At 49.7% G+C, this 25,825-nt stretch overlaps 4 protein-coding genes across 4 annotated transcripts; 1 reads left to right on the top strand and 3 right to left on the bottom strand.

Annotated features, from left to right (window-relative positions):
* Window positions 1–398: 398 nt before the first annotated feature.
* RPS25 (ribosomal protein S25) lies at window positions 399–2,279 on the bottom strand. The gene is made up of 5 exons (XM_036397327.2): window positions 2,173–2,279; window positions 1,920–2,015; window positions 1,349–1,532; window positions 860–958; window positions 399–469 (listed from the first exon to the last, which is right to left on the bottom strand). Exons 1-4 carry the CDS (start codon window positions 2,173–2,175, stop codon window positions 864–866), a joined length of 378 nt encoding a protein of 125 aa, XP_036253220.1. The 5' UTR covers window positions 2,176–2,279; the 3' UTR covers window positions 399–469; window positions 860–863.
* A 22-nt stretch (window positions 2,280–2,301) lies between these two features.
* TRAPPC4 (trafficking protein particle complex subunit 4) lies at window positions 2,302–3,982 on the top strand. Its single transcript, XM_036397326.1, has 5 exons — window positions 2,302–2,528; window positions 2,642–2,816; window positions 2,886–2,989; window positions 3,080–3,206; window positions 3,509–3,982. The coding sequence occupies exons 1-5, from the start codon at window positions 2,354–2,356 to the stop codon at window positions 3,585–3,587; spliced, it is 660 nt and encodes a 219-aa protein (XP_036253219.1). The 5' UTR covers window positions 2,302–2,353; the 3' UTR covers window positions 3,588–3,982.
* A 103-nt stretch (window positions 3,983–4,085) lies between these two features.
* SLC37A4 (solute carrier family 37 member 4) lies at window positions 4,086–11,950 on the bottom strand. The gene is made up of 9 exons (XM_036397324.2): window positions 11,752–11,950; window positions 11,432–11,664; window positions 9,885–10,128; window positions 8,474–8,632; window positions 8,065–8,150; window positions 7,358–7,471; window positions 7,022–7,087; window positions 5,823–5,961; window positions 4,086–5,533 (listed from the first exon to the last, which is right to left on the bottom strand). The coding sequence occupies exons 1-9, from the start codon at window positions 11,897–11,899 to the stop codon at window positions 5,367–5,369; spliced, it is 1,356 nt and encodes a 451-aa protein (XP_036253217.1). The 5' UTR covers window positions 11,900–11,950; the 3' UTR covers window positions 4,086–5,366.
* Window positions 11,951–12,060: 110 nt separating this feature from the next.
* Window positions 12,061–25,561, bottom strand: HYOU1 (hypoxia up-regulated 1). Its single transcript, XM_036397488.1, has 24 exons — window positions 25,429–25,561; window positions 25,145–25,238; window positions 24,274–24,352; window positions 23,886–24,040; window positions 23,714–23,790; window positions 22,639–22,820; window positions 21,976–22,091; window positions 21,031–21,214; window positions 20,491–20,625; window positions 19,526–19,608; window positions 19,295–19,427; window positions 18,799–18,986; window positions 18,418–18,556; window positions 18,256–18,316; window positions 17,869–17,951; window positions 17,531–17,719; window positions 17,180–17,376; window positions 16,920–17,007; window positions 16,287–16,409; window positions 15,498–15,631; window positions 15,119–15,203; window positions 14,416–14,668; window positions 13,500–13,583; window positions 12,061–13,057 (listed from the first exon to the last, which is right to left on the bottom strand). The coding sequence occupies exons 1-24, from the start codon at window positions 25,490–25,492 to the stop codon at window positions 12,999–13,001; spliced, it is 2,985 nt and encodes a 994-aa protein (XP_036253381.1). The 5' UTR covers window positions 25,493–25,561; the 3' UTR covers window positions 12,061–12,998.
* Window positions 25,562–25,825: the final 264 nt, after the last annotated feature.

The raw sequence follows: 25,825 nt of genomic DNA, 5'->3' as shown, positions 1-25,825 counted from the left end.
ATCACTTGCTGTACAGAGTACAGCTAAAGGAAAAATCCTGCTAAAGGAAAAATTTTTGGAGAAATAAACTTTTTTTTTAAATGCCTCTCTGTTTGTAGACCAACTGAAACTCATTTCAAATGCAGGGCCCACCCTGCAGGCAATTAATGCTAGGTGTTTGATAATTTTATTCAAACTTATATTGCTTTCCTTCATTTTAACATTTATCCTTTACATTGTCTAACATCACTGGCTGCTGTACGTGATGTAGAAGTTTCACACCTCCCTTTCAGCAACACATCTGTGATACTTATAAAGACAAAAACTAGCTGCTACAGGACAACAGCCATAACCTCAACCAAAATCCACTATAAATAATGCATTAGTAATGGAACATACACACTGTTGAAAAATCAAGAAAAAATTATAACCAATAATTTTATTGTGTGCATCTACATATGACACATTGTTGATGAAGTCACTGAAGAACCTGCAAAGCAAGAAGTCCCCAGTCAGAAATCGAGGTAAAAGCAGGCTAGCACAAAGTAAACAGTCTGACAGTCTTATCCCAGCAGGAACACTTGGCCATGGTGCCATTTGGGAGCAGGGAGGACAAGTGCCCATTTGCCCTACAGCCCACAGAGAGGGGAACAAATGATGCTTTCCCCATCCAATGAGCACAGGGACAAAATCAGAAATTTCCTTATAATTTAATTCTGGAAAGCTGATGTTTCCAGTAATGTTCCCCCAGGAAGTTGCTTAGGATGTGAGCAAAATACTCTCTGGAAGAACAGCCCACAACAGGCATGCGGAAGCTGCCCATTACACATTGCACAGCTGCGCATTAGCTCCTGACAGCACAGCTCAGCTCCCAACTCACCTCCCTACGCATCCTCCCCTGCAGCAGGCGCATCTCCACCTTTCGTGTTCCGGGTGTAAATCACCTGGGCTCGGTGCTTGGACACCAGTTTGATCAACCCTATGGAAAAACAAAATTACATCAGTATGCATGTACTGATGGATGCCAGGGATGCTGAGGTCCCTCCTAGAGAGGCAGGGCATTGTACAAGAGGAAATAATAGGGGGTCGCAGCTTATGCAAGTCTTTTGTTGTCATCTGGCTGCAGTTACATCACAGCCCATCCTTTTGGCAACATTTTTCTTAGTACAGCAATGCCTGTATGTAACAAACTGCTGCTCCATACTTTGGAGCGTTTCTGAAATGCAAGTTAAGGCAGTGGCTCTCCAAAAACAATTTACACATGGGGCAGTTCAGATGCTGCAGGAAAGCTGCTGGGCAAGCAAGGAAAACCAAACAGTCAATTCAAGCAGCTTTCTGTTTTTTTTTTTTTTTATTTCCGAGTGCTCACCTTTGCTGAGGAGCTCCTGGAGGGCAGCCCGAGCCAGGGAGCCTCGAATCTTCAGCCTTTCTGAGACAACTGCAGGTGTGATGAGCTTGTAGTTGGGCACTTCTTTGCACAGTTTGTCATAAGTGGCCTTGTCAAACAGGACAAGGTTGTTCAACTTGTCTCTCACTTTCCCCTTGGACCACTTCTACTTGAAAAGAGAGAAAAAACAACATCCCCCCCTAAGCAATCTTGTAAGCAAGAACAAAAGATGGAACTAAACTATGATCCAAGAACTGCGCCATCGAACGTTTCCGTATCACATCCCAAACTAAAGGCCTAGTGAGATGCACAAAATTGCCTCCGTAAATGAACGTGCTACGGCTATTACCTGTAGTATCTAAAAATAAGAGGACCAAAGCCCCCTGTTACTCAGGTTTAACGCTATCATGTACAACTTGCTGGCAGACGAAGAGCTGGCTCCTTTAACAACAGGATGCCGGCCCCGCCTGCCGCCGCTCTGGGGCCCGGCCGCGCCACACGCGCCAGGCCCGGGATCCCGCGTGTGGGATCCCGCGAGCCCTCCGGCCCCCACCTTCTTCTTGGCTTTGCCGCCGGACTTGTTGACCGGGTCCTTATCCTTCTTGGCGGACTTGCCCGCGTCCTTCTTCTTCTTGTCGTCTTTGGGCGGCTGCGAGGGGATGAGAAGGATGGGGGGTGAGCGGCGAGGAGAGGGGTCGGCCCCCCGGCCACCTCGCAGGGCTTCCCGCCGCGCTCACGGAGCCGCCAGCGCCTCTCGGGCGGCCCGGCTCGGCCCGCCGCCCGCCCCCCGGCCCGGGCCCGCTCACCATGATGCGGCCGCAGCTGCTCCGCAAGATGTCGGCGAAAAAGGAAGGGCCCGGCGTGGGGCGGGGGCGGGCCGGCCCGGGCCGCTGCGTCACTGCCGGGGCGGGCGGGGCGGGCCCGGGGCCGGTGCGTCACTGCCGGGGCGGTGCTGCCGCTACCGGGCGGGCGCCGGGGCTCGGCGCCATGGCGATCTTCAGCGTCTACGTGGTCAACAAGGCCGGCGGCCTCATCTACCAGCTAGACCACTACGCGCCCCGCTCCGACACCGAGAAGACGTTCAGCTTCCCGCTCGATCTCGTCCTGCGTCCTCACGACGAGCGCGTCGTCGTTGCCTTCGGGCAGCGGGACGGCATCCGCGGTGCGGCGGGTGGGAAGGGCCGGGCGGGGCCGGGCTTATTGACGGACGGACTGACTGACTGACTGACACACTGACTGTCTGTCTGACTGACGCCGCCGCGCTGTCCCCTGCAGTGGGTCACGCCGTGCTCGCCATCAACGGCGCCGAGGTGAACGGTCGCTTCACGGCGGACGGGAAGGACGTGCTGGAGTTCCTGAGCAACCCCGCCAACTACCCGGTGTCCATCCGCTTCGGCCGCCATCGGCTCTCCTCCAACGAGAAGCTGATGCTGGCCTCCATGTTCCACTCGTGAGTCGGGGGGCCGTGACGGGGGGCGCGGGCAGGGCGGTGAGGGGCGCTGAGGGCCTGTCCCCGCAGGCTGTTCGCCATCGGCTCACAGCTGTCACCCGAGGTTGGGAGCTCCGGGATCGAGATGCTGGAGACCGACACCTTCAAGCTGCACTGCTTCCAGACACTGACAGGTACCGGGGGGCCCTAGGCACCGGCACTGCTCTGCTTGTCAGGGCTGTCTGTGCTTGGCCTTCCTCATGCTCCTGGCGTTATGGCTCCAGGGATCAAATTCATGGTTCTTGCTGACCCAAGGCAGACAGGGATAGACGCTCTTCTCCGCAAAATCTATGAGATTTACTCAGACTTCGCTCTGAAGAATCCTTTCTACTCCCTGGAGATGCCAATAAGGTAAGGAAAAGCCATTTTTAGTAACCTGGCTGCAACCCCTCATTGCTTTCTGCCTATACAGTAGCAAATGCACTCCTAAGTAGCAAAACTGGCTGAGGGAAGGGGAAGGAAGCTACAGCACACTACTGCAGAGAGAGGACGCAGCCCTGAGCTCTTTCCAGTGCTGGCTCTGCTGGGGCAATGGGAGGTGCTCTTCCTTGGCACAAGCCCTGCCATCCTACCATATATTCAGGCCTATAGAAGAAGCTTTAACTCACTTCCATAGGTAGAAGTCATCCCTTTTGCTTTTCTGACTATTTCAGGTGCGAGTTGTTTGATCAGAACTTGAAGCTTGCTCTGGAGGTGGCAGAGAAGGCTGGACCCTTTGGACCTGGATCATAGAGAAAGCCTTGCCTGTTGCAGAGATTCATTCATCTGAAGAGCGGGGCCTCTCTCTTCCCTGGCTGGTCTCTCACAAAGCTCCCCTCTCCACAGCAGAGACTGCACATCCCCAAAACATGCTTCAGTATCTCCCAAAATACCAGTTGATCCCCTTTGTTGCAAAACTTACCTTAAAGAGATTCCTTAGCACTGTTTACATTGGGCCACAGGGCCTTATTTTGCTGTTGCAGCTCTGCTGCACTTGGCTGAAGGAGAAGGTGCAGGTCTGTGGCTTTCCCACAGTCAGTGCTTTTCTTTCCTGTCATAAATGTACATAGGTATTTTTCCTGTATAGCTCGAACTTACGGTCTTGCAGAGGGTTTCTGTATAGAAGTAATAAGTGTTTACTAATGAGACCAATGGCTGTTTGCTTTCTGTTGGTGGGGACATTGGCACCTCAAGAGGATACGTGGATTTGGGTGGTTTTGCTTGCACCACTCTCCATAAGACAACCAGGGCCCTTGTGACACAGCTCCATTTTTATTTCAGATATAGAAGAAGATCATGTAATTAAGTACAAAATGTAATTCACTTCCATTTACTTAATTAAGGCTAACTAACTACTCTTGCAAGCAAGGTACTCAGCAAAGTACCCGCATGCAGGTTCTTTACAAGTTGAATGCGCCTCTTTCAGGATCCTAAGACAGTAAATCCTTTTGGGGAAAAACAAGAATATTCAACAAATTCCTGATTAAATACCTGAGTGTACTTACTGCAGGGTGCTGGACCTGACTGCTAAAGCTGTCAGTGATGGCTCTGCTAAGGCTGACTCAGAGCCCCTGCCTGCAGCCATGAGAGACACAGCTCTTGACCAAAACTTTCCCAGTCTTCACTCCTTGTACTGAAAAAATACAAGGCAATGCTAGAAATGTGGGTTATCAAGAAACTCAGCTGCAGCAATCGTGGGTTGGTGGTGGCTGCTGTTGCAATTCCTGCTGCTGGGATAGTTTTACTGGCTGATTTGCAGAGCACTGGCTACGATCTGCCTTGGCAGCAGCTGCCTGCCTTGCCAATCATTAACACTGCACACAGCATGCACCAGGTGGGATCAGTTCACTTAGAAGGAGCTGCTCCAGAAACCATGAATTCCCTGGAAACGTGCCTGTTCCTAAATGCTGCAGAGAGCCCTGCCACAGCTTGTCTGCTCCCTCACTCCTGGAACTAACCCCACGTGGGGCTGCAGCCTTGCTGCTGTCAGAGGCTGGGCTGCAGTCCTCACCCTCCCCTGATGTGCACTGCCACGTGGCTGAGCACACACAGAGCTCGTGCTCAGGTGACCTGGGACAGCTGTGCCTAGGGCAGCTGGATGGGATGGACACAGGCAGCAAGGCTGGGTTCAGGGCCCTGAGCAGCGAAGCTGAACTGATTAATGTCTCAGTTAATGGCTGAGACAAACAATAATGACAGAACTAGAGGTAAGTGCACCTGAAGCCAGTCATTTCAGACCACTTCTAGTGGGGAAGCTTGGGCTGCAGAGCCTGCTTGCTTCACTAACAGTGCTGTGAGGAAGAGGTACAGTAAAATCATTGCAAATGTAAACTAGGTGAATTATCACATCTTGAGGGAAAAAGTGATCAGTAGCAAGAACCTTGTGCCCTCTGGCACCTGACACTGGATGAGAAGTTGAGACATTTTTATCTAGGTTGCAGCAATAGGTAAACTCACTCCTAGGCCAGTCAAACAAAACTGAGCATCATTCACGTCAGCGTGGGAAGATCCTTTCCACCAAGCAGCTCATCCTCAGTCAGCTTTCCTGGAAATCCGGCCCATCTTGGTGCGGATGTTTCGCAGGAGGAAGAAAGCCACTGTGCTAGCCATGCAGGTGACCTCAGCTACCCAGAAGGCTGTGGCCCAGCTGTAGTGCTTGGCAATTGTACTGAAAGGCAGTCCAGCCAGGAAACCCCCAACTGTAACGAAAAACAAACAGAAAGTCAACAACACTTGTGTGCTCCCATGTTATCTATCAACACCTGCTTTTTCATATTTAACAGTTCCATAGGCCTGGTTTGAACTTAAAGCCCAACACAAAACCTGTCCGGCTAAGCAGGAAAGCATCCCTGAGGCTTCCAGCTCCATTATCTCTCTCCTTAGGTGCCGTCCCATGACCAGCAGCAGCTTGGCACCTGGGGCTAGACCATGCTTCATCAAGAACGTGCATGGGTTTTGTTTGTTTTTAGGGAAATGGGTGTTACTTACCATTGGCCATGAGGGCCACGATGGCATGGGAGGTGCCACACAGGTTGGCAGGGGCACTTTCATTGGCTATGACCCCAAACAGGGCAATCGGCCCATACGAGGAGAATCCAAACACAGCTCCCAGAGTCAGAATCCACAGCTGTCAAAATCACAAACAGGATCTGTAAATCTCACCACCATCAGTAAGCAACTGTTGATAATTCTGATTATATACTCAGTACCAGGGAGTTTTGACATTTTCAGGCTGACACCAGCTCCCCAGCCTGCAGCCAGGAGAGCTCAAGCCTGTAGAGTCCCCACATCCATAAAGCCCAGCTGCATCTCCACCACTCCATCTTACTGGCCAATGCAAGCTCTCCTCCCTCCCACAATTCTGCCCCCACACCACAGCCTCTGCTGATTTGCAAGAAACAGAACATTGAACAGAAGAGGGTAATGAGCCCACGAAACCACAGGAAAGAACTGTGAATCAGGTTGCTTTCATAAACAAGCCTGGAGCTACCAACTGAAAGCTTTTCTCAGTTTAGATGCATGGGACTGATCATAGCATGTTTATTTGTGAGACACCTCTTTCTGATGGCCTCAATGTTACTAAACCGAGAAACCAAAAAAAAAAAAAACAAAAAAACTCACCACAAAAAAAACCAACAATCTGAACATCTGAACTTCAGTGGTAGTTTCTGCTCTAAGAAACCTATCTGGCCCCAAATTGTCAGTCTCTTGTTTGCAGAACAAAGGGTAAGTAACACCTCCACGTTACAGCATGCTTTTAGAATTGCAAACAACACCGTTTCAAAAAGCCCAGGAGGAAGTTAAGTGCCATCTTATTTTCCAGATGTGAAACAGAAAGGAGTTAGGAAAACACTTGCCAGAAACTGAATAAGAATGTATCTGCCAGAGCAGAATCATTCTTTCAGATCTCACCCGCAAGACCCTTAGCTGGCTATATTTTACCTGATGAATAGAGGTCCTCAGAACTTTCTTTATAAAACTTAAAAGTTACATAGTTAGACTTTTTAAAGTCAGTTAGTGTACTCAAATTATTATAAGAAAAAATGTTTCTTTTACCAAACTTACAGTAATCTCTTCTCAATGCCCTGGTTTTAAGTTCTGAAGTGCTAACCAACCTCTCAGGATAGGAGTAAGGCAGACCAGGGAAAGAAGAAAAAGGCAGAGGGAGAAAAAATGCAAGCAGAAACCTCATGTTCTTTTAGGCCTGTAAGATCAGCTAGAGGTTGCAAGGCTACAGTCCAGAAGTGGTTTTCCTGAAGAAGAAGAAAAAAATGAAAGGAGAAAAGAAGTTTTATTTATTTAGCAATCATAAGGGCAGATGCAAGTCAGGTGTCATGCAAAGTCTGGAAGGCAGACTGCCTGCAACAACAGGATAGCAGGAGCACCCCAAGCCAGGCCAAGCCAGTGCTTCTCCAGAGTGCAACGAAAAAGAAACCCTTGGGAATGGTGAAGAAAACAATCCTGGTTTCTGTCATCAAACCTCCCCCTCCCAGGGCTACCCCTATGGATGGCCAGCTGCTTACCTTGGGAGAGTCGCCCGTGACTGTGATGCGGAAGAGGAACATGGACACGCACATCCCAGCCATCATGGACAGCAGGAGCCCGTGCCGGGGGTTCCCGTAGCTGGACAGCCCCACCTGGGACACAAGGAAGGAAGGAAAGAAAGTGGACAGTCAGAAACTGCAGGGACTTCCTTTTACACCTGTAGTGACCACACCATCCACAGCCCCGTCAGAAACACGGATGCACATCAACAGCACATCTGTTGGCACACCTTGCTAATGGTTTAAGGGCTGCACACAGTCAAACTGTGCTAAACAAAAGCTCTTAGTGATAAACCATACTTCAGTTATCAACCCCTTCCACCCTGAATCTGGCTCCAGATCCCAACACTGGATTTTAATGTGGGGTTTTTTTTCAGCCAGAAGACAATTATCAGCAAACAGCCCTTCCACACAAAAATCTGGTGACCACAGTAGAGCAAACAAATTAAACAGATTAAACACCTCAAATCTGACAGGCATATTGCAACCCCTAACATCAGCAGACCTATTTCCTAGCAGCTTCTGGAGTATTTGGCAGCTGTGCCCATGCACATGGCAGAACTGAGTACGGGCTGGTTTCTCTGCTGTGCTCACAGGGACAGCACCCTGCCTGAGTGCCTTAGTGAAGCAGCTCAGACTGCCACTGTGTTCCCTGCCCAGCATGCCCAAGGGTGCACATAACTTACTTTTGCTACTGCTCTATCAGAAAGGTATCCAGCAGCAATGCTTCCCACCAGGCCCCCAATCTCCAAGGCGCTCATGTAGGAACTGCCTAGAACACAGAGGAAGCAAAGAACAGCCCATCAGATTTGGTGCTGTGGGCTCCAGACCAGTCCCACTGCTGCAAGCTCACAGAGCACGTGAGCAGCTCTGCTGGACACAACGATCTGGCTCACCCCTGTTCAGGAATGTCTGTCTGCCAGTCCCAGGAACGCCCTGGCACTGGGGCGCTTGGTGCATGCACTAACTCCATCACTGAGTTATTGAGTGCCCAAAACCTGTGTGTAGCTAAGCAAGGGCCTCTACCCAGGCAAACTCTGGCAACACCTCCCAGATTGCAGCCCCAGAGCTTAATAATGCAGTTTTGCATCTCACCTACAAGCATGGACTGTCCCCTCTCCTGGATCAGGAAGAGCTGTCCCCAATCAGTACAGCACGTTTTCACTCCAAAAACGACCAGGTAGCCTGTTGAGAGCACCCAGAGGTAGGGAGAGAGCAGCAGCTCTGTCAAGGTGCTGTTGTCACTGGAGGAACCTGTAGGAAAGTCGGGAGGAGTGTTACCACAGCCCAAACCACACCAACCAGCAGCCCAGCAGACAGTTCTGCAGGCAGGAGCAAGGCATGAAAACATCCCCACACAGAGAGGTATTCACAGCTGCTGAATGGTGGTGAATGGCTCTACCTCCCCCTTGTTCTGGTGATTTCAGAATCTCTTCTGTCATTTTATCCCACATTCATTAAAGATTTGAAAAGAATAATCAAAACACTACTCCCAGTAATTTTCTGTATTGCAGTTGCCAGTAAGCCCCTCACAAAGGTTTTTGGAAAATTACCTCTAGATTCTTTGGGAGTGTTTTTAGCTATGCCTGTGAAAGGCACTGCACAGACCCAAACAAAGATGCTTTCAGATGCTACCTTGATTTTTGCATCAGTCTTCCAAGAACACCAACAAACTTGCTCTCCCCAGAAAATGCTCCAGGGAAACAATATTCTTTTCTTTTGCAAAGAGGTCCAGTCTGGCAGCACAGGCAGTATAGGACAGCATGGAACATGGGCTGAGTTTCCACTGGCCTTTAAAATCCTACTGAAAACCTGTGTTGCAATTCTCATCTACATGTTCTGCTTCCAGAGAAGCGCCACACTCAGTGGTCTGAACAAACATTTACTAACTAGATGTCTGGCTGGGACAGAAACACTGAGCAGAGTCCACCGTGAGCTAGGGGTCAAGAGAGCCTAAGGTGGGGTGAGGGGAGAGCTGCCTGTCCGCTGCCAAAGCGGAGGAGCAGAGGTCAGGCCCAAGGAAGCCTTCCCTGCTGCTGTAGCTTTTCTCTCTCCACCACCTCACCAAAACTGCACTCGCTGGCTGAGCACACAAGGCTCCAAGGAAATAGGGATGCTGGTAGCGGGAAGACATGACTTATATGGGGAGAGCCAGCCCTGAGTACCTCAGCAGCACACAGGTGTCTGCTGGCAGGCTAAGGAGCAAGACTAACAGAGGGCAAACAGCAGGCTTTTCCCCTGCTCTGCCACAGTGACAGAATCCCTACACCAGCCCCTTCCCACAAGATCACAGTGGGCCTTCATTTATACAATTTGTACCTTCAGTTACCAGAATAAAGCAACCAAAACCAACCCATTACCACACGCCTGCCAAAATGTGACTTCAGAAACTGGGGAGGATGGGGGTGTTGGTATGCTGAGAGTGACACATCTGTACCAGAACACTGACAGAAGGCACTGCATCTTCTGCTGCAGCTGCCTGCTTGCATTGAAGCCACATGCTCACCTTTCTTCCCTTTCTTGGCTCCTTGCTCAATGTTGGGCAGCCCAACATCTGCCGGCTCGTTTTTAATCAGGACAAGGCAAACAAAAGAGACAACCATGCAGGTGAAGCCAGAGAAGGACAAAGTCTTGCGCCAATCGTAGTTCATAGACACAAGAGCAGCAAGAATGGGGCCTAAGCCTCCAGCCAAGTTCATGCTTGTAGACAGGATTGCCCACCAAGTCCCAAACTGGGAAGGCTCAAACCACTGTGCAACAAGAAAAACAGCATGAGGTGTAAGAGAGTGACAGCACACTTGAAAACCCTCCCTTGAAGCCCATGATGTGGGGCAGGGGCAATTCAGACAAAGAACTCCAAAAGCAGGTAGAGGGAACACCCACACCTCACTACTTTAGTCAGGCACGGAACTCCAAATGTTACTCAAGTGTCAGCCCAAAGAGCTTGACAGGTGTCCACACTGTGAGCCAGCTCAAAGTTATTTCCATTTACAGAACATGAAACTGAGACGTGGGGCAGGAGAGGCAAGTTTAAGAGCACATGGTTTTGTGTACTCACTTGCTAGGAACAGCGTCCTCCTGGAGAGGTCTGCTGGCTCAGGAACTTGGATGGATACACAGAGAGTCACAGGGTAACTTTAGGACTCTGTTGCATTAAGTATCAGACATGATGGGCTCTGTACTGCAACGAGCACCGAGACAGAACCACTTGGGTGGTTCTTGTCAGCAGGAATATGTCTGAGATCTACATTCATGAACATCTTCAGAAAACACCACAGCTGATATTTCTATTATTTGGGCCCTTCTTTTCTGTGCATTCAATTGTCCTGCACAGCCCTCTCCTCCTCAGTTAGGGGAGGCTAGGCGTCTCACAGAAGGGCAACAAAGTTGTTTATTTCTTCCCCACCCTGCCCCACGAGTACTTGCAGTACATTCATTCCTGGATCTTACATTTTCCGTGAGGGATCAGCATAAAGCTAACCAAACTCCTTCTGTCCTTGGGAGAAATCAATCTGGTCCTTTCAGATTGTCACAAATCCCAAGTACACACAGCTTAGAGACTCTTCTCACACTATTCCTCCATCTTATCCAGTTTACTACCCGAACCACCTGTGATTTGGAATTCCCAAGTTGCCCAAGGGTGCAGATGGAACTGTGCTTGCTGCCGTCTGACCCGCAGCAAACCCTGACTTGCAGCAGCAGAGTGAAGCAGTCCTGTGTGTCCACGCCTAAAATACTTAATTTCAAAAAAGTCTGCCTCAACGGGGCAGAACTCTGCTACCAGGAGATGTTACCAAACTGAGCTACACTCAAGGCACATAGAGGGGCAAGGGCTACAGAGTGAATCTTTGCTAGGATAAGCAGAACCCCGTGCACAGAAACTTGTTCCACAGGCAGCAGAACGCAGATAGTGCTCTGGTCCTCCTTGGCTGGAAGGGAGCGAGAAAAGCTGCAAGTCCCTGTGCATTCTGGGCAAGCGAGGTCTGCACAGCCCTGATGCCAGGGGCAGGACAGGAGAGCAGTGGAAAGTTCCCCACGGGTCTCAGCACCCACCTTGCGCAGGATCTTGCCGCAGGGCGGCCAGCCCAGCCCCTGGGCCAGGCCGTTGAGGAACCAGAGCCCGGCGAAGGCCATGACGGTGGAGCTCCAGGAGAAGACCACGTTGACCAAGCCCACCATGAGGAGGCCGGAGGAGAAGAGCCAGCGGGCGCTCATCTGGTCCGAGAGGACGCCGCTGATGAACTTGCTGATGGCGTAGGCTGCCGACTGGCTGCTGGTGATGAGACCTGCGGCGGGCAGAGCCCAGGGGCGCCTCAGCCCGCGGAACGGCCACCCCGGGCCGGCGGGGCCAAGGGGCCCGGACCCTCACTCACCCAGGTCGTCCTTCCCCAGCGGCACCTCGGCCATGACGGCGGGCATGACGAACGAGAAGGTTTTGCGGTTGAAGTAGTAGAGCGTGTAGCCCACGAACATGGCCGCGAAGATCGCAGCCCGGTACCGCCCGTACCCGCCGGCCGCCATCGCTCCCGCGGCGCCGCACCGGCCCGGAGCGCCCCGCACGCACGGACGGACGGACGGACGGGCGGACACGGCCCCGCCGCCCCGCCCTGGCCCGCGGAAGTCCCGCCCCGCTCCCGGCCCGCCCCGCTCCCGGCACGCACGGCACCGCTCCGCACAGCCCCTCAGGACGTGTCGCCTTTATTTTTGGCTGAAGAGCCAGAATGGAGAACAATGTCAGATGCACATTCGCAGCCATCGGACCCCGCTCGCGTGTGTGGCAGCAGCAGGGACGGTCTGAGGAGGCAGGAGGTCACGGCCAGGGACAGTCACACGATTAAGTCGGTGCAAGTGCACAAAATACCGAGGAAGGAAGGCAGTTGCCATTAGACTTTTCAGGTTTGGTTGTTTGAGCCGTATCGCTGTCCTTGTGACTGACTACAGGATGTGCCAACACGGCCCATCTTTCCCTCTACTCTGCATTCAGTGTTGCCTTTTCTGAACTTTAAAAACTACGAACAGAATCTTTTTGTCAAGTCTCACATCATGGTTCTTGGACTCTGCTAGAGAGCACACAGTTTAAACAAACAGCCTATTGAAAACAGACACAGCCATATCTCAAAGCACAGATCATCTGCCTTCCCAATTTTGTTCCACCTTACCATGAATCCAAGTATTAATACACTCGCACCAGCTGAAATCACACATTTGCTCTAAGTCAGAGTCTCATATGCAAAGACAACAGCACTTCAGGTCTATATCCTTCTGCAATCATCTTCACAAGAGGTGGGGCACAGAGCTTATGTTCCAGGTTACTTCCTACACCTTAAGATGTTTCTGTACTGTTTTCTCCCCACAGGAAAGTCACTTTGGTGACTTCTGTACTGAAACAAAGACAATTCTTGGTGGGCAGACCGCCCCACATAATAGAAGAAAAACAAAAACCAATTCACTAAGTTAGTAGAGGCAAAATCCGCAGAAAGAACAAAAAAATAAATTTACATCTCTATCCCATTGTGTTGTCATTGTGTTCCATTTACATCATGACTAACCAGGTCCATAAGAAAAACAAGAAAGTAACTATGAAATAAATAGATGCTGACACTCGTAGGATTTCAGGGTGTTACAATTCATCATTTTTCCTGCTTTCTCCTCCAGCTTCTGCCTTCTCTTTTTTGGACCCTGTGTAATGAAGCAAACTCAGTTTCACACTGCAGTCCTTTACACAGCATGCAAAGCAGTACTGAGAGTCTCTGACATTTGCAAAATTTGCCACAAAACTTGCAGTCCACGGTACAGAGGTTTTGGGGGTTGATCCTCAGCTCCATGGAGCTGAAGCCATGAACCCCCTGGCCCTGTTCACAGCGCTGCCCTGGCAGCAGGAGAGGCACAGTAGCTCTGAGTAGAGCCTGTCTCACAGCCATGGGACTGGCTGCAAACTGCAGGGACAGGGGCACAAAGCAGCACTGGTGCATAAGAATTCCACTCTGAATTAACAATGGATGAGCAGTCAGGGGTTCTACCATCGTATTACCTCTTACAGCTAAAAATCTGCAAAGGACCCCCCAGACACCTTGCGCTTGCAGCTCCCAAGTTCCAGATTGTTAGCAAAACATTCACCCACCCAAATCTGATCCAGGCTTATCATCTATTGCTGCTTTCTCAGCTGTAGGAGGTTCCTTGGCTGGATCAATATCCTCTGGTTTGTCTATGTTTAAAGCAGAAAGAAACAGAAGTCAAAGGAGAACACACAGGAAACAAGGTGCAAAGAGATGAGGTGAGTAAAGGTGAGGTTAAACCAGCCAGCTGTGGTGCCTCAGCAGGACTGACACAGCTCACTCTCACAGCAGATCACTCTACAGCTCTCAAGAGAAGCACCACAAAATTGTCCGTATTCCCCTCTGAGTGCCAAGCTTTATGTCCTCAGAAGCCCTGGAGACTGACTGGTTGCACAGGCAGATGACCTTTGGAGCTGTGACTGTGAGCAGGATCCCTTGAGAGCAACCAGAGGAATCAGCAGGAATGCTGACAAACAGCACCCAGATTTAAAAGGACCAGGGCACTTGAGACCTGAGGATCTTAGAAAGTTAAAAAAACTAAGTCCTAATGCCCCAAGAGATTTTTTTTCCCCCTGGGGTCCATCTAGGCCACAAAACTTTCTCATCAACAATTCATTCTACTCACTGATCTAGGACAGGACTTTGAGTATTCAGCTCAGTACACTGAAGTGCAATGTAATCAATGGCTAATCTTGCCTAGAAGTCAACAAGCCAGCAAGGCAGGTACTGACTATCCTGGGAAATGCATAAATAATTTCTGTTTCTTCACAAAAAACCCAAACAAATGGTGGGGGGTGAAGGACACTGCAATACATAGATTTTCCCAGCTGTCTTTGAAAGCTGAGAGCAAACTCACCTAATCTCACAGTTAACTACCGTCCTCCCTTCTTTAACTCCCGTTCAATCAAGAGAAACGCCATTTATTACATGTGGTAATTATATAATAGGGAGTGACACACATGCTCCAAGCCTGCTACTTACCTTCTTGTTTCCCCTCCGTGGGAGGGATAGTATTCTGAGTCTCAGGGGCTGCTGTAGTATTCTTGCCTGAATCAGTTTTTGTGGCATTCTTCTCCCTTTTGGGTTTGGGTTTTGCAAACTTGGCTTTATTCAGGAGATACTGCACTTCCCTGTCCAGGGCTGCTATCTTGAGCTCTATATCTTTAGAGAGCAGCACAGGTTTCTCAGTAGGAGTAAGCTTGTTCTGTTCAGCCAGTGTCTCATTTTTCCAGATCTGTGGGACGTGAGGGAAGAGGTGCTTTTGGAATGCTTCTGGGTTCCAGGAACTGCTATATATCACAGTATCTCAACACTGCCCCAGGCTATTATGCTTTACTCAGGACAGCTCTCCTCTGTGCTACATTTCCACCAACCTCTCAGTTTACCCAGACACAGGAAAAAGAGAAACAAAACCCAGTGCCTGCCTTTAAAAAACGAGTGCAATCAGATCACTGGGCTCCACCCCCACCCTGGAGATGATTCCACATGCAACACGGGAACCACCATTCCCCCCAGACACAATGGGGTTAGGCTGGGCATTAGGAAACACTGAAACACACAAAAAGATTGCTGGTGGCACAAAAACAAAATGTGCACATTCTACTCCATGACCCTGAGTGAAAGTATAGGTCATAAGCCAAACTGCCACCCCACCCTCCTCCAGCATCACTCCATCCTTCAGTACCGTGGTTTCATTGATGGCTTTTTCCAGTGTACTCAGTTCCACTTCTGTGAATATCTGGTCAGACTCTGGAATCATTCGGGCTCCCCTTGTAGATAAGAAAGCTTATTTTAGTTAAGCCAAGCAGACTGCGCTTTGGCAACTCAGTGGTTACAGCTTCAGTAATACAAAAACATCACAACCACCATACTGGACCCTTCCTGCCCCCATTTTGGACAAGGGGCTGTTCACAGGTCCTGCAGAACAGGACACCGGGGAGCAGGGTTCTGCTCACCTTTTCTCAGGAACTGCCACTGACTTTGACATTCACTCTGGTCTCATTCTGATGGCAGCTCCTACATAACCGGTTGCATGACATTGCTTCCCCAAAGCCTGTCCTTACCTGAGAAAGATGGTGGAGTGATTGAGCAGACTTTCCAGAGCAGCCAGGCGTTCTGGCCACTTTCTCCGTTCCTCAACACGGAAGAAAAGGTTCCTACAAAGCTTTTTCAGCTCTGAAAGCTTGTCTTTCAGCTCCTGAAAAGGGGGGAGAGGAGAAATGAGACAGTTAATCTGACCACTGTCTAACAGTGGCTACTTCACAAGTTTTAACTTCATTTGTTTTTCACTCTATCAAATACATCATTTCAGTGTAGTAAAAAGAGCCACATGACAAAGCTTTCAGTCAACAGGTTCCTGCTGAAGCTCTTGTAGAAACATCAATGGCTAGGACAATTTCTTATTTTGTTCTGTGCATAATGCTCTGAGGAAGCAAGAAACTCTCAAGAACCAGATTACAAAGGCTCCGTCAGTTTCTGTGGTCACCTCCATGTCAGTGACAGCTGATGGTGTCCTGACTGCACACAGTAACACTGTTGTTGTTCTATTCCTAGAGTCCCATACTGTTGTTATCAGATCTCTAAAGTCCATACCTCCTTGGTGTGTTCTTATGGCTGCAGATCTTCACAGCACAGACTCCTTCTTCTGCATGTTGTCCTTTCTCAGTTCAGGGCTCCTTCAAGGCTCTCCCTGACTGGCTAACCCACCCCCTTTTATCCCAGTTCTCTTCAATGGCCACAGCTGCAGCCCATCAAGGACAACCGGGACCTCCGGGGCAAAGCCTCTATACAGATATTCAAGTACAATACATGCATTTTGCTAGGACTCAAAGGCCACCTCTACTATATAATACCTTTGTTGCAGCTGCATAGCCCTCCTCCTCCATCCAACTGGAAGCCTCGCTAAGCTTTTTGGAAATTTCTTCTCTCTGCTCCTCTGTTGAAACAAACTGATACTCCTCTTGGTAAAGCTTGTCCTAAAAAAACAGCAAGCACTGGTCAAACACCACTAAGCCTGGAACCATTAAACAAGAGCACTCACTTGTGATTGGGCTGGGGCGCTGCCTGCACCCTCCCAAATCTGAGCTCTGCTCCTAGCATTGCCAGGAGCACAATGTAACAACACCAGGTATAGACACACCCACATTCCATGATGGTAACACTGCAACAGTCATTATTTCACATACACTTAACACTAATTGCTTCTTCTGCACAACAGTTCCTGAGAAGTTGTAGCTTCTTTACACTCTGGGGGCAATTGTTCAATGTGTTAGACATGCTGAAGGGAAGCTTCATTTTGTATTGAGGATACATGGGCCTGGGAAGCCTAATAGCATTAGGAAAAGTGACTGAAAGACAAAACCTGGGCTCTTCATATCAGCTTCCCCCAGCTCAAACAACTCCCCTGCACTCAGATCAGCCAAAAGCTGTGCAAAACACTTCTACTGCTCTCCTGGAATTCTCATTTCATTATATCCCTCTCTTACCTGGGTCTCAAAGATGAAAGACTCCAAGCTGTTGGCTGATTTTTCTCTTTCCTGTTTCTCTAGATCTCTGATCGTCAACTCTTGGAGTCTAACATGCAAAGAAAACAAAAATCAAAAGTTAGCAAATGCCCTTGGTTGAGCAGCACATCACACACATCAGCTTCTGAAGTCAGCAGTGCCCTGTGTGAGCCATCACCATCCCAAAGCAGTTCCCTTCCTTCACCTAGAGTTCTAACTTAGCAGAGCCATTTCAAACCTACTTTTTCATCGAGCTCTTCAGTTCATCTTCCTCCAGGTCAGGCACATCATTTACATCCAGCTCCATGGTGATCTCATGGACAAGCTTCTGCTTCTTGGGTGCTTTGATTTTCTCTTCCTCTGATTTGGTAGCTGTGCTGTCACTGGAACTTTTGGACGGTTCTTCCTCTTTTGCAGTTTCTCTGTTTTCTTGGGCACCCTGTAACACAAAGTATCTTCTCAAGCAAGAGAACAGATTTTCAGATTCTGCAATTTTTTTCAAAGGCAGGGCACTTCAGAGAAGGATAATTCCACTGAGAAAATGCCATTTCTTGCGTACTAAACCCACGCCATTCCTTCAATCTGAAGCTCACCTGAGGCTCTAATTTCTCGCCTTCTTCCTTTCTCTCTGACTCTACTTTTGGAGAGGCAGTTTCCTCTTGATCTGAAGACTGCTGTTTCTCTTGTCCATGCTCTTCATCAGCATCTACAGTATGGCTTTTCTGGTCTTGTTTCTCCCCCTGCTCTTCTTTACCTGTTTCTGCTAGGCTCTCTTCCTCTTCCTGGTCATCACAAACAAGTAAAGGGAAAAGAAAACCTATGTTTTAAATGCAGAAATTCCATGCAATGTTTCACAGAACAGGTAATTCTACAGAACTGCCAGAGCAAGACAAAAGGGCTTCCTTCCAGTAGCAGTCACCCTGGGGCTCACCTGAACTGAGTCTGTCAGGTTCTCTCCAGTCTCTGGTGTAGGGCCACCACCCCCAAACAGGCTTGAGATAGTGTTTCCAAGTTCTGATGATGGGAGACAGAAAATTCGGAATGTTACATATCCAGAGAAGTAAAGTCATCTTCAGCTCTCAGTCCTTCTCCTCACAACTGCAACAATCACCAGGGCTCCCTTGGTGGTGTAGGTGAGCTTCACACACTCCAGACTCACACTTCTGCAACCTCCCTCCGTGTCCTTGTGTGCACAGACAGCCACACATACAGTCAGACTGTGTAACTTCCACACCCCAAAGAAACACAATGCTTGTAGTTATCTCAGCCACTACAGGTAACAAAACAGTCAGTATGAATATCAAAGTTCCACATTTACTTGTCAGTGTTGACTCCTCCTCCAGCTTTTCTTCCACCAAGGTCTCAAATACCGATTCCACCTTGGAAATAGAAACTCAGGATTAGTTTTAAGCAGGGACCAGAGAGAGGGATAAAACTGAAAAATACATCAGCTGACAACCACCCCAATGGTGGTGCTTACCCGGTCAAGACTCAGTACACCGCTCTCATCCATGTTGAAGTGTGCTTTGATGCCTTTGGATTCATAGTCCGAGTGCTTCTTGAAACTGTCCCCAACTCCCTTGAGCCTCACAGTAGTGAGATTGAGAGAACCAAAAACTCTGATGACACAGAGACAAAAGCAGAGAGACAACTCAGGATAATAGTACTGCAGAACAGCCAACCCCTGCTCTCAGGCTGGTGGCGATGGGCAACTGCAAAAAGCAGGAACTGGCGGGGCTAAAGGACACGCAGCTCAGAGAACAGATGTGCCAGTGCCAGTCCAACACACTGGCAATACGTTTCCAGCCAGGCAAGTTGCACTGCCACAGAGCTGCTGGCCTGGGTGCTGGGCTCAACTCACCGCAGGTCATCCTGGCTCAGGAATGTCAGATCTCCGTAGTTGACATAGAACTCAAAGTCATCTGTGTAGCGGTTAAAAGTGATCACTTTGCGCTGGGGATAGGGCGCCATGCGCTGGAACAAAATCCTCTTGTTATGCTTTAAACTCCTGGATTTATCATCCTCCTCAACTTCACGAGTAAACTCCACCTGCACCACAAACAGAAATTAAGATTCAGCAACTACAAACTGTGGCATCTTACATCAGCAGTGTTCAGCTGCTCGGCCTCAAGGCTGGGGGCATGCAAATATTCCTCAACTGGTGTTTGCATATGCCTAGCTCCTTGGATACTGCATTTCTACTATAAAGAAGACTTCCTTCTGCTTTCATTATTAGATTGGCAGAAATCTCTCCAGAGCTTCCATACTCAAAGGAAGCCATGAGGTTCCAACCTGGATTGCTTCTCCCATCACAGCCCCATCATACCTTGCAAAAGAGAAGGAAAACCAAAGGTTACCTGGATAGGAAACACAGCAGCATCCCGAACAATGAAGGGCTTCACCTTAAAGGCTTTGCTTAGAGCAGCTGCCTGGTAGACTGCACCCATAGCAGCAGCCTCATCAGCATTGATATTCTTGCCCAGCTCTTCTCTACGAAGCAAAAAGCAACACACATGACATTTGCAGCCTCTACATAAAGAGCAGCTTGTCAATGGGAGACAGACTAGAAGGGGGCCTCACATACTCACTTGCCCACAGCTTTCAGCAAAACCTCCTGCACTTTGGGGACCCGTGTGGCACCTCCAACTAGAATCACCTGGTCAATTCCATCCTAGGGATTGGAAACAGTCACCTTGTCTTAAGAAAGCAATTTTGGAAAGCTAAGTCCAGGACTTCCTTATGCTCCTGCCCCAGTCACCACGTGCTGACATGGTGCTCTAAGAACACCCACACTAGACCCTGCTGTCCCCGTGCAGGCCAGCACCCAAAAGATCTCAGACAGACATCAGCTGTGCCAACAACCAGGCACCTGGGGTCAGGTCTGTGCAACAGTGACAACCTCACTGCGGCTTCAAGCCACCTGAAACATGGGGCTTGATTCAAAATTACACAAACTAGCTCAATGCCACAGGAGACAGTGGCACCAAGAGCTGGCTGGATCTGAACAGACAGAAACCCAGCCTTTAAGAGGTAACTCAGTGTCTTGCATTGAACATCAGAGCCCAAAGCTGCTCAAGAGTTGTGGCATCCTGCAAAGTGAGCATTTAACCCACAGTGACTCTCTCCAAAGGACTGCCTCAGGTTTGGCTCAACTGCAGCCCACAACAGAGCTCCCTTTAGGGAGTGTGCAAAGGAGAAGCCCAAACACCCATAATTCTGTATCCAGACTCATTCAGTTAAAACTTCAGGAGTGAGACCAGAACCAGTATCCAAGACAAAAAGAGAAAACATCATTATTTCAAATGGAGGAGTAAAGCGTTTTAAGATTAAGAAGCCTCTCCTCCAAGTCCCTAATTTCTGGTGGATAGTGCAGGGCAAGTGGGACACACTCCTGCTTGACACTGCAGCAGGCAAACTCTCTGTAGCACCAGCATCACTGTCACCATAGCAGGCATCTACCTCCGAACAGTCCTGCTAACACAACCAATCATGATGTGGCAGTAGCTCCACACACACTAGCTTCAGGTTTGGTAATGCATTTTCTTAAACCCACCATGTTCATCTCTGCACTACTCAGAGCCTGCTGCACGGGTCCTGGGACACGCTTGAACAAGTCAGAGCACAAATCCTCAAATTCTTGTCTTGAGACTTTGGCTTTGAAGTCTATGTCATCCAGTAGTCCCTCGATCTGTCCAGAAAAAAAAAAAAACAGTCAGAATGAAATTAATTGTGGAGCTTATTCTACGCAAAATCTTTGTCCAGTGTGCAAAAAGTTCTGGCTTTTGTAACACACAACAGACCTGACCACACTCATCTGAACCCTACCATTGCTAAGGTGATGAGAGGATGGAACATGGGTGTAACAGACAGCTTCTCTCAGTGAAAGTTTATTTAACATACTTGACACGAATAACTCTTCTTCAATCCACTCAATCACCGGTGCTACCAAGCGGGCACAAGCTGAGAGGGACCACCGGGAGCGATGCTCCTCAGCAGACCTGCGCTGCAGAGGGACAGTGTTCCCTTACACCAGTCCTCAACCCACCCCACACTCAGCCCAAAAAATGCAGGAACCCCCAGGAGAAGGTCAGACCTGTGCCATGTGGTCGGCATTGGCACTCAGCACAGTTTTCAGGCGGTTGGCCTCCTTCAGCAGCTTGGCCATGGCCCGAGGATTCTTCCGGACATCTTTGGAAGGGTGCTGCTCATTAAAGAGCTTTGCCAAGTAGTCCCGGAGACGAAGCTCCATCTCTAAACCTCCAAGAGTACGGTCAAACCTGAACAAAAGAATGAACAGAGGTGTAAAAATCGAAACCAAATTGAAACACAAACAAATTTCATGTATTATTTCACAAATATGCAGAGCAGCAAGTGGTCAAAAATAGGTGCAGTATTATCAGCTGTAATGACTGTGAAACAACAAAGGTTGTCCCCAAAATAACACGTTATAATGAAAGAAAGATGGAAATAAGAGATTCACCACAACAGCCTTTCAACAGCAAATTTCATGATATTTTAGGTAAATGCCTTATTACCAAGCATGTAAAACAGCCAAGAAGCCAATGGACAACTGTATCAGGTCCTAGGTATCTTGAAAACAGCAATATAAATGCTATGGAATTAAAATTGCTGGGCTGGGTATGCACAGCACCCTCCTCCTTATTTGGCAATGCATTAAGTCCACTGCATGTTCATTCCTCTCTAGAAGCATACTCCTCTTTTTCCAACTGATACGCTTAAAAGATTACATGCAATGGAATAGGTTTACATGCTTTGAGGCTAACAAAGGAAAGCTTAAAGCAAACTAAGTATGCTGGTTCCCTCCTAGGCTCCTGGAAGTTCTCAGCTACCTTCTGCAAAAGACAGCAATACCAAAATTATTCCCAACTGAAGCCTTCTTGCTCCAAATGTTTCCCCCTCAGCCATCCAAATTACTGTATTGAAGCCTCACTGCAAAATTCTACATGATGAAGATTGTGAAACAAATGGTTTCTTTTCTAAGACCCGTGGGATTTGTGCACTCGTGTGGAATTCTTACCCAATGCCTTGGATCTGCAATTGAGGGTGGGTTCCCGAGTCCTTAGTTTTCACTGTCTGATAAGTAACAATAGTACAAACAGTGCTTCCTGCTCCCATGTCATAAAACATGATATTCTGAAAAGAAAAGTCGGGACAGTGAAGCAGAAACACCTGCACATCCCCCCACAAATAAGTAAAGAACCTTTCAGTGTGATACAGGCCGCAACTACCTACTCCCTGGACTACTTTATACCATTTTTGACCGAACACGGGTGATGTTCAAGGTCATGTTTGACAGAGAGACAGGAAAACTTCTAATCTATTTCACAGTCCAAAACCCAAAGTTTTGCTCCTTCTTCAGCCTCAGGTAAATCAAGTACTTCTGAGTCAGTGTTGCAATACTTCAAGTAATTGCTGCTGTTATTTTCCCCAGCTGATGGGCAAGGAACAGGTTTACAAAATGGGAACTCCCTGGACCTGCACTCACTCCAGCAGCTTTCAGGCTTCACCATACATGCAGGCAGCGTTTAATCTCTTTGTCTTGTTGACAAACACGTGAAAACAGAGGAGACTGCTTGATCAGCAGAGTCTACTTCAAGTTCTTTGGATTTCCTCTGCAGGACTTTCTCCCCTGCATGCAGGCAACTTGGCAGAACCCTCCGCATCCCTCAAATGCACCTACCTGTGCCGTGGCATTGATGTCTTTCCTCCTAAAAACCCCATAGTTCAGTGCTACAGCCGTGTTGTCATTGATCAGCTGCAGCACCTTGAGGTCAGCCATGCGGGCGGCGTGCAGAACCGCTCTCCTCTCGGCTTGGTTGAAGTAGGCAGGAACTGTGATCACTGCATCTTTGATGGGCTGCTCTGAAACAGTTGCAGGGAACTCTGCATCAGTGTAGCCACATGCAAAGACTTGTTGAGATGGAGTGACAGCAGCAAGCCCAGAGGACCCGAGGTGAAGACCCACAAAGAATGCAACCCTGCAGCAGTAGCCAGGATGCCTAGGGATGAATCTCTGTATCCTGCTGAAACCAACCAGACCTAGCATATTCACACAAAGCCACAAGTCTACTGACCACGCTTTTATGCGTCAGGATACTCTCAAATGCTCTGGGTAGCCTTCCATTCCAACAAATACTATCTTCATGGAGGCTTACACCGCCATTGGATCATATTCACTCTCCAATAAAAAGTCTTCGGACTGGCTGGAGTGTCACTGACCACATGACAAAACCTCCTAGTAATTTATCCACTTTTCATTACTATGGTATTTCATTAGCAACACAGCATGAAACACGCACGACAGCGTCCTCTCTGTTAGCTAGTCTCACAGCAAAGGGCCATTTTTGCTCTTTTAGTTCAGCTCCAACAGCATGTTTCCATCCAGAACAGCTACAGCACAGCCTTCACAGAGCCATTTCCACCCTCCCCAGCAGCCACATTCCATGTGCCTCCACTCAGATCACACACATGATAAAGAAAACACTTTGCTTTTCTCCAGAGACTGCCTGTAAGGCTCCTTCGTTGCAAGGCTAGCTGGTAAATAGAAACAGAGATCCAAGATCCCAAACTTGCATCATATTAGAAACAAATGATAACTGGACAGCATCTAGGTCTTGCTTACAGCCTACAGCTGGAGAGAACCAATATCCTGTTTCCAAAAACCTTGGGTTTCTGAATGCTTTTGGTCTCTCCTCAAATCCTATAGTGCACGAACTCATACACACATAGACAAGAAAAAGCTAAACCCTTCCAACCTGCAAATTCCTCAGCCAGACCACGTGAATAGTTCAGGACCATCCCCAGCATCTCCTCAGGAGAATACCATATCGTTCTGCAATGGGAAAGAAAATGATGGCATCAACAGCAAGCTGCAGAAGCCTGGTAGCTGACATCCATCCCACAAAGAACCTAAAAGCAGCCACTTACGGGGACAACTTGAAGATAACAGTCTGTCTGGTCTCATCCTTCACCAGCTCGTGCTCCGGGAAGCGGGACTGGTACAGCACCACGTGGGGATTATCGATCCGCTTACCCAGCAGATCCTGGAAGTATCGGAACGCCACCTTGGGCGTCCTTATGGACTGCAGGAAAAAAACACATCACCCACTTGCATCCCTTCAGTTACACTGCCACCAAACCAATCCCTCCCAGATTACATGGGGAACAACTCCTGCTGTGGGAGTAGGAGCACACAGCCCCCGCACAGAGCCAGTAACACACCAAGGAGATGGGGCGTGCAGGACAACAATAAAACACTGTCTCAGACATTTGTGACAACGTGGGATACATGTATTCTGCAAACAGGAACTCTTACCATCCCCAGCGCACCATCACCAAAGAGACGCTCATTCTCCTTCAAGGAAACAGCCACAGGTGTTTTCCTTCGTGACTCCCTGAGAACAGAGAGGGAGGAATAAACCAGTGGAAAAGGTGAACATTCCAGTCTCCAGTGAAGACAGATGTTCTTCCTGTTCCAGAAGGACTAAGGGAAGGTGTTTGGAGAGGGGGGCCAGCCTCTGCTCAGCTGAGGGGCTACTAGACAAGCCCCCACCACCACCACTTCAGTGCTTTGATGAGACTATTTTTGCTTTCCTCCACCCATAAGCAAGGCAAGACAGCTCCCTTATTCTATCTAGCACTGCTGAATTTCAGGGAGGTGGGTGAGAAATATCCTTGTTATCTCCAGACTCCCAGAAACTGAAGATGTTCCTAATCATATGTCCTCTCTCACCTGCACATTCTTCACTCAGTGGCTTGAGGATGGGCTGCAGCAGCAGCTGAATGCAAGAGATTCACCTGTGTTACAAGTGGGGGCTTTGAACAGCTACAGCAAAACAAACCTGGCTCTGGGCTCCCTTAGGGGAACTAAGTATCAGAGGACCGGGTGCCCTTTTGGGTTGGCACCACAACGTGTCCTTAACCACATGGGCTTTGGGCACCTGCTGGAAAGGTACCCAAAGCACACCCGAACACCTTAAAGGTGAGTTAATAAAGTGCCCTGGAGGATGCCCCGTAGCCCCCACCCGGACCAAGACCGAGTCACAAGTCTGCGTGGGAGAATGGGAGCCTTCCTCCGGCAAGAGAGGAACAGGGACGGCTTGTCCCGGCCAGCCTCCCCCTCCCGGCGCTGGCGGGGGGCTGCAGGACAGGCCGGATCCCCCCAGGTCCCTCCCGCGGCCGCTCACTTGTTCAGGACGATCTCCATGGGCACTCCAGGCTTCACGATGGCGATCTTCATCGACTCGCTGCCCACGTCCACCGACATCACCGCCACCGGCTCTGGAGACAAACCCTCGGTGAGAACCTGCTCCCGGTGTGGGCGGCCGAGACAGGCAGGGGCCCGGACAGGGCGCTGGGGAGGCACCCACGCACCGGCCGCTCCTCCCCGCCGGCCCCACACCATCGGCGTCGCGGCCCAGGCAGGGAGCGCCCGGGGAGCCGCCGCCTCCCCGCACCGTCCCGCACGTACCTGCGGCGGGCAGGAAGCTGAAGAGAAGCAGCCAGGGCAGCGCCCGGCCAGGAAACCGCGCCATGCTCTGAGGGCACCGCTCGGCTGGACTCGGCTCGGCTGCGCTCGGCTCGGCCCGGCGCGCGGAGCAGCCCCGCCGCGGCGGCCCCGCCGTCTGGCCCCGCCCCCGCCGGCACGCGGCACGCGCCCATTGGCGCGGCTGCCAGGGCCGGCCCCGCGCGCCAATCGCACAGCGCGCCCACGGCCATTGGGCCACGTCAGGGGAAGCCGGAAGCAGTCACGAACGGGAGCCGCTGCCCCATTGGCCGAGAGCACGGGGTGCGGGGCCGCGGGGGCCGCCTGAGCGGCGCGCGTGCTGACACCGCGCGTGCGCTTGCGCGCGCCTCACGGCAGCCGA

This window comes from Molothrus ater, chromosome 22 (genome assembly GCF_012460135.2).
Source record: "Molothrus ater isolate BHLD 08-10-18 breed brown headed cowbird chromosome 22, BPBGC_Mater_1.1, whole genome shotgun sequence".
Taxonomy (NCBI): Eukaryota; Metazoa; Chordata; class Aves; order Passeriformes; family Icteridae; genus Molothrus; species Molothrus ater.
The sequence above is the reverse complement of the archived record's forward strand: the minus strand, read 5'-3'. Positions and strand labels throughout refer to the sequence as shown.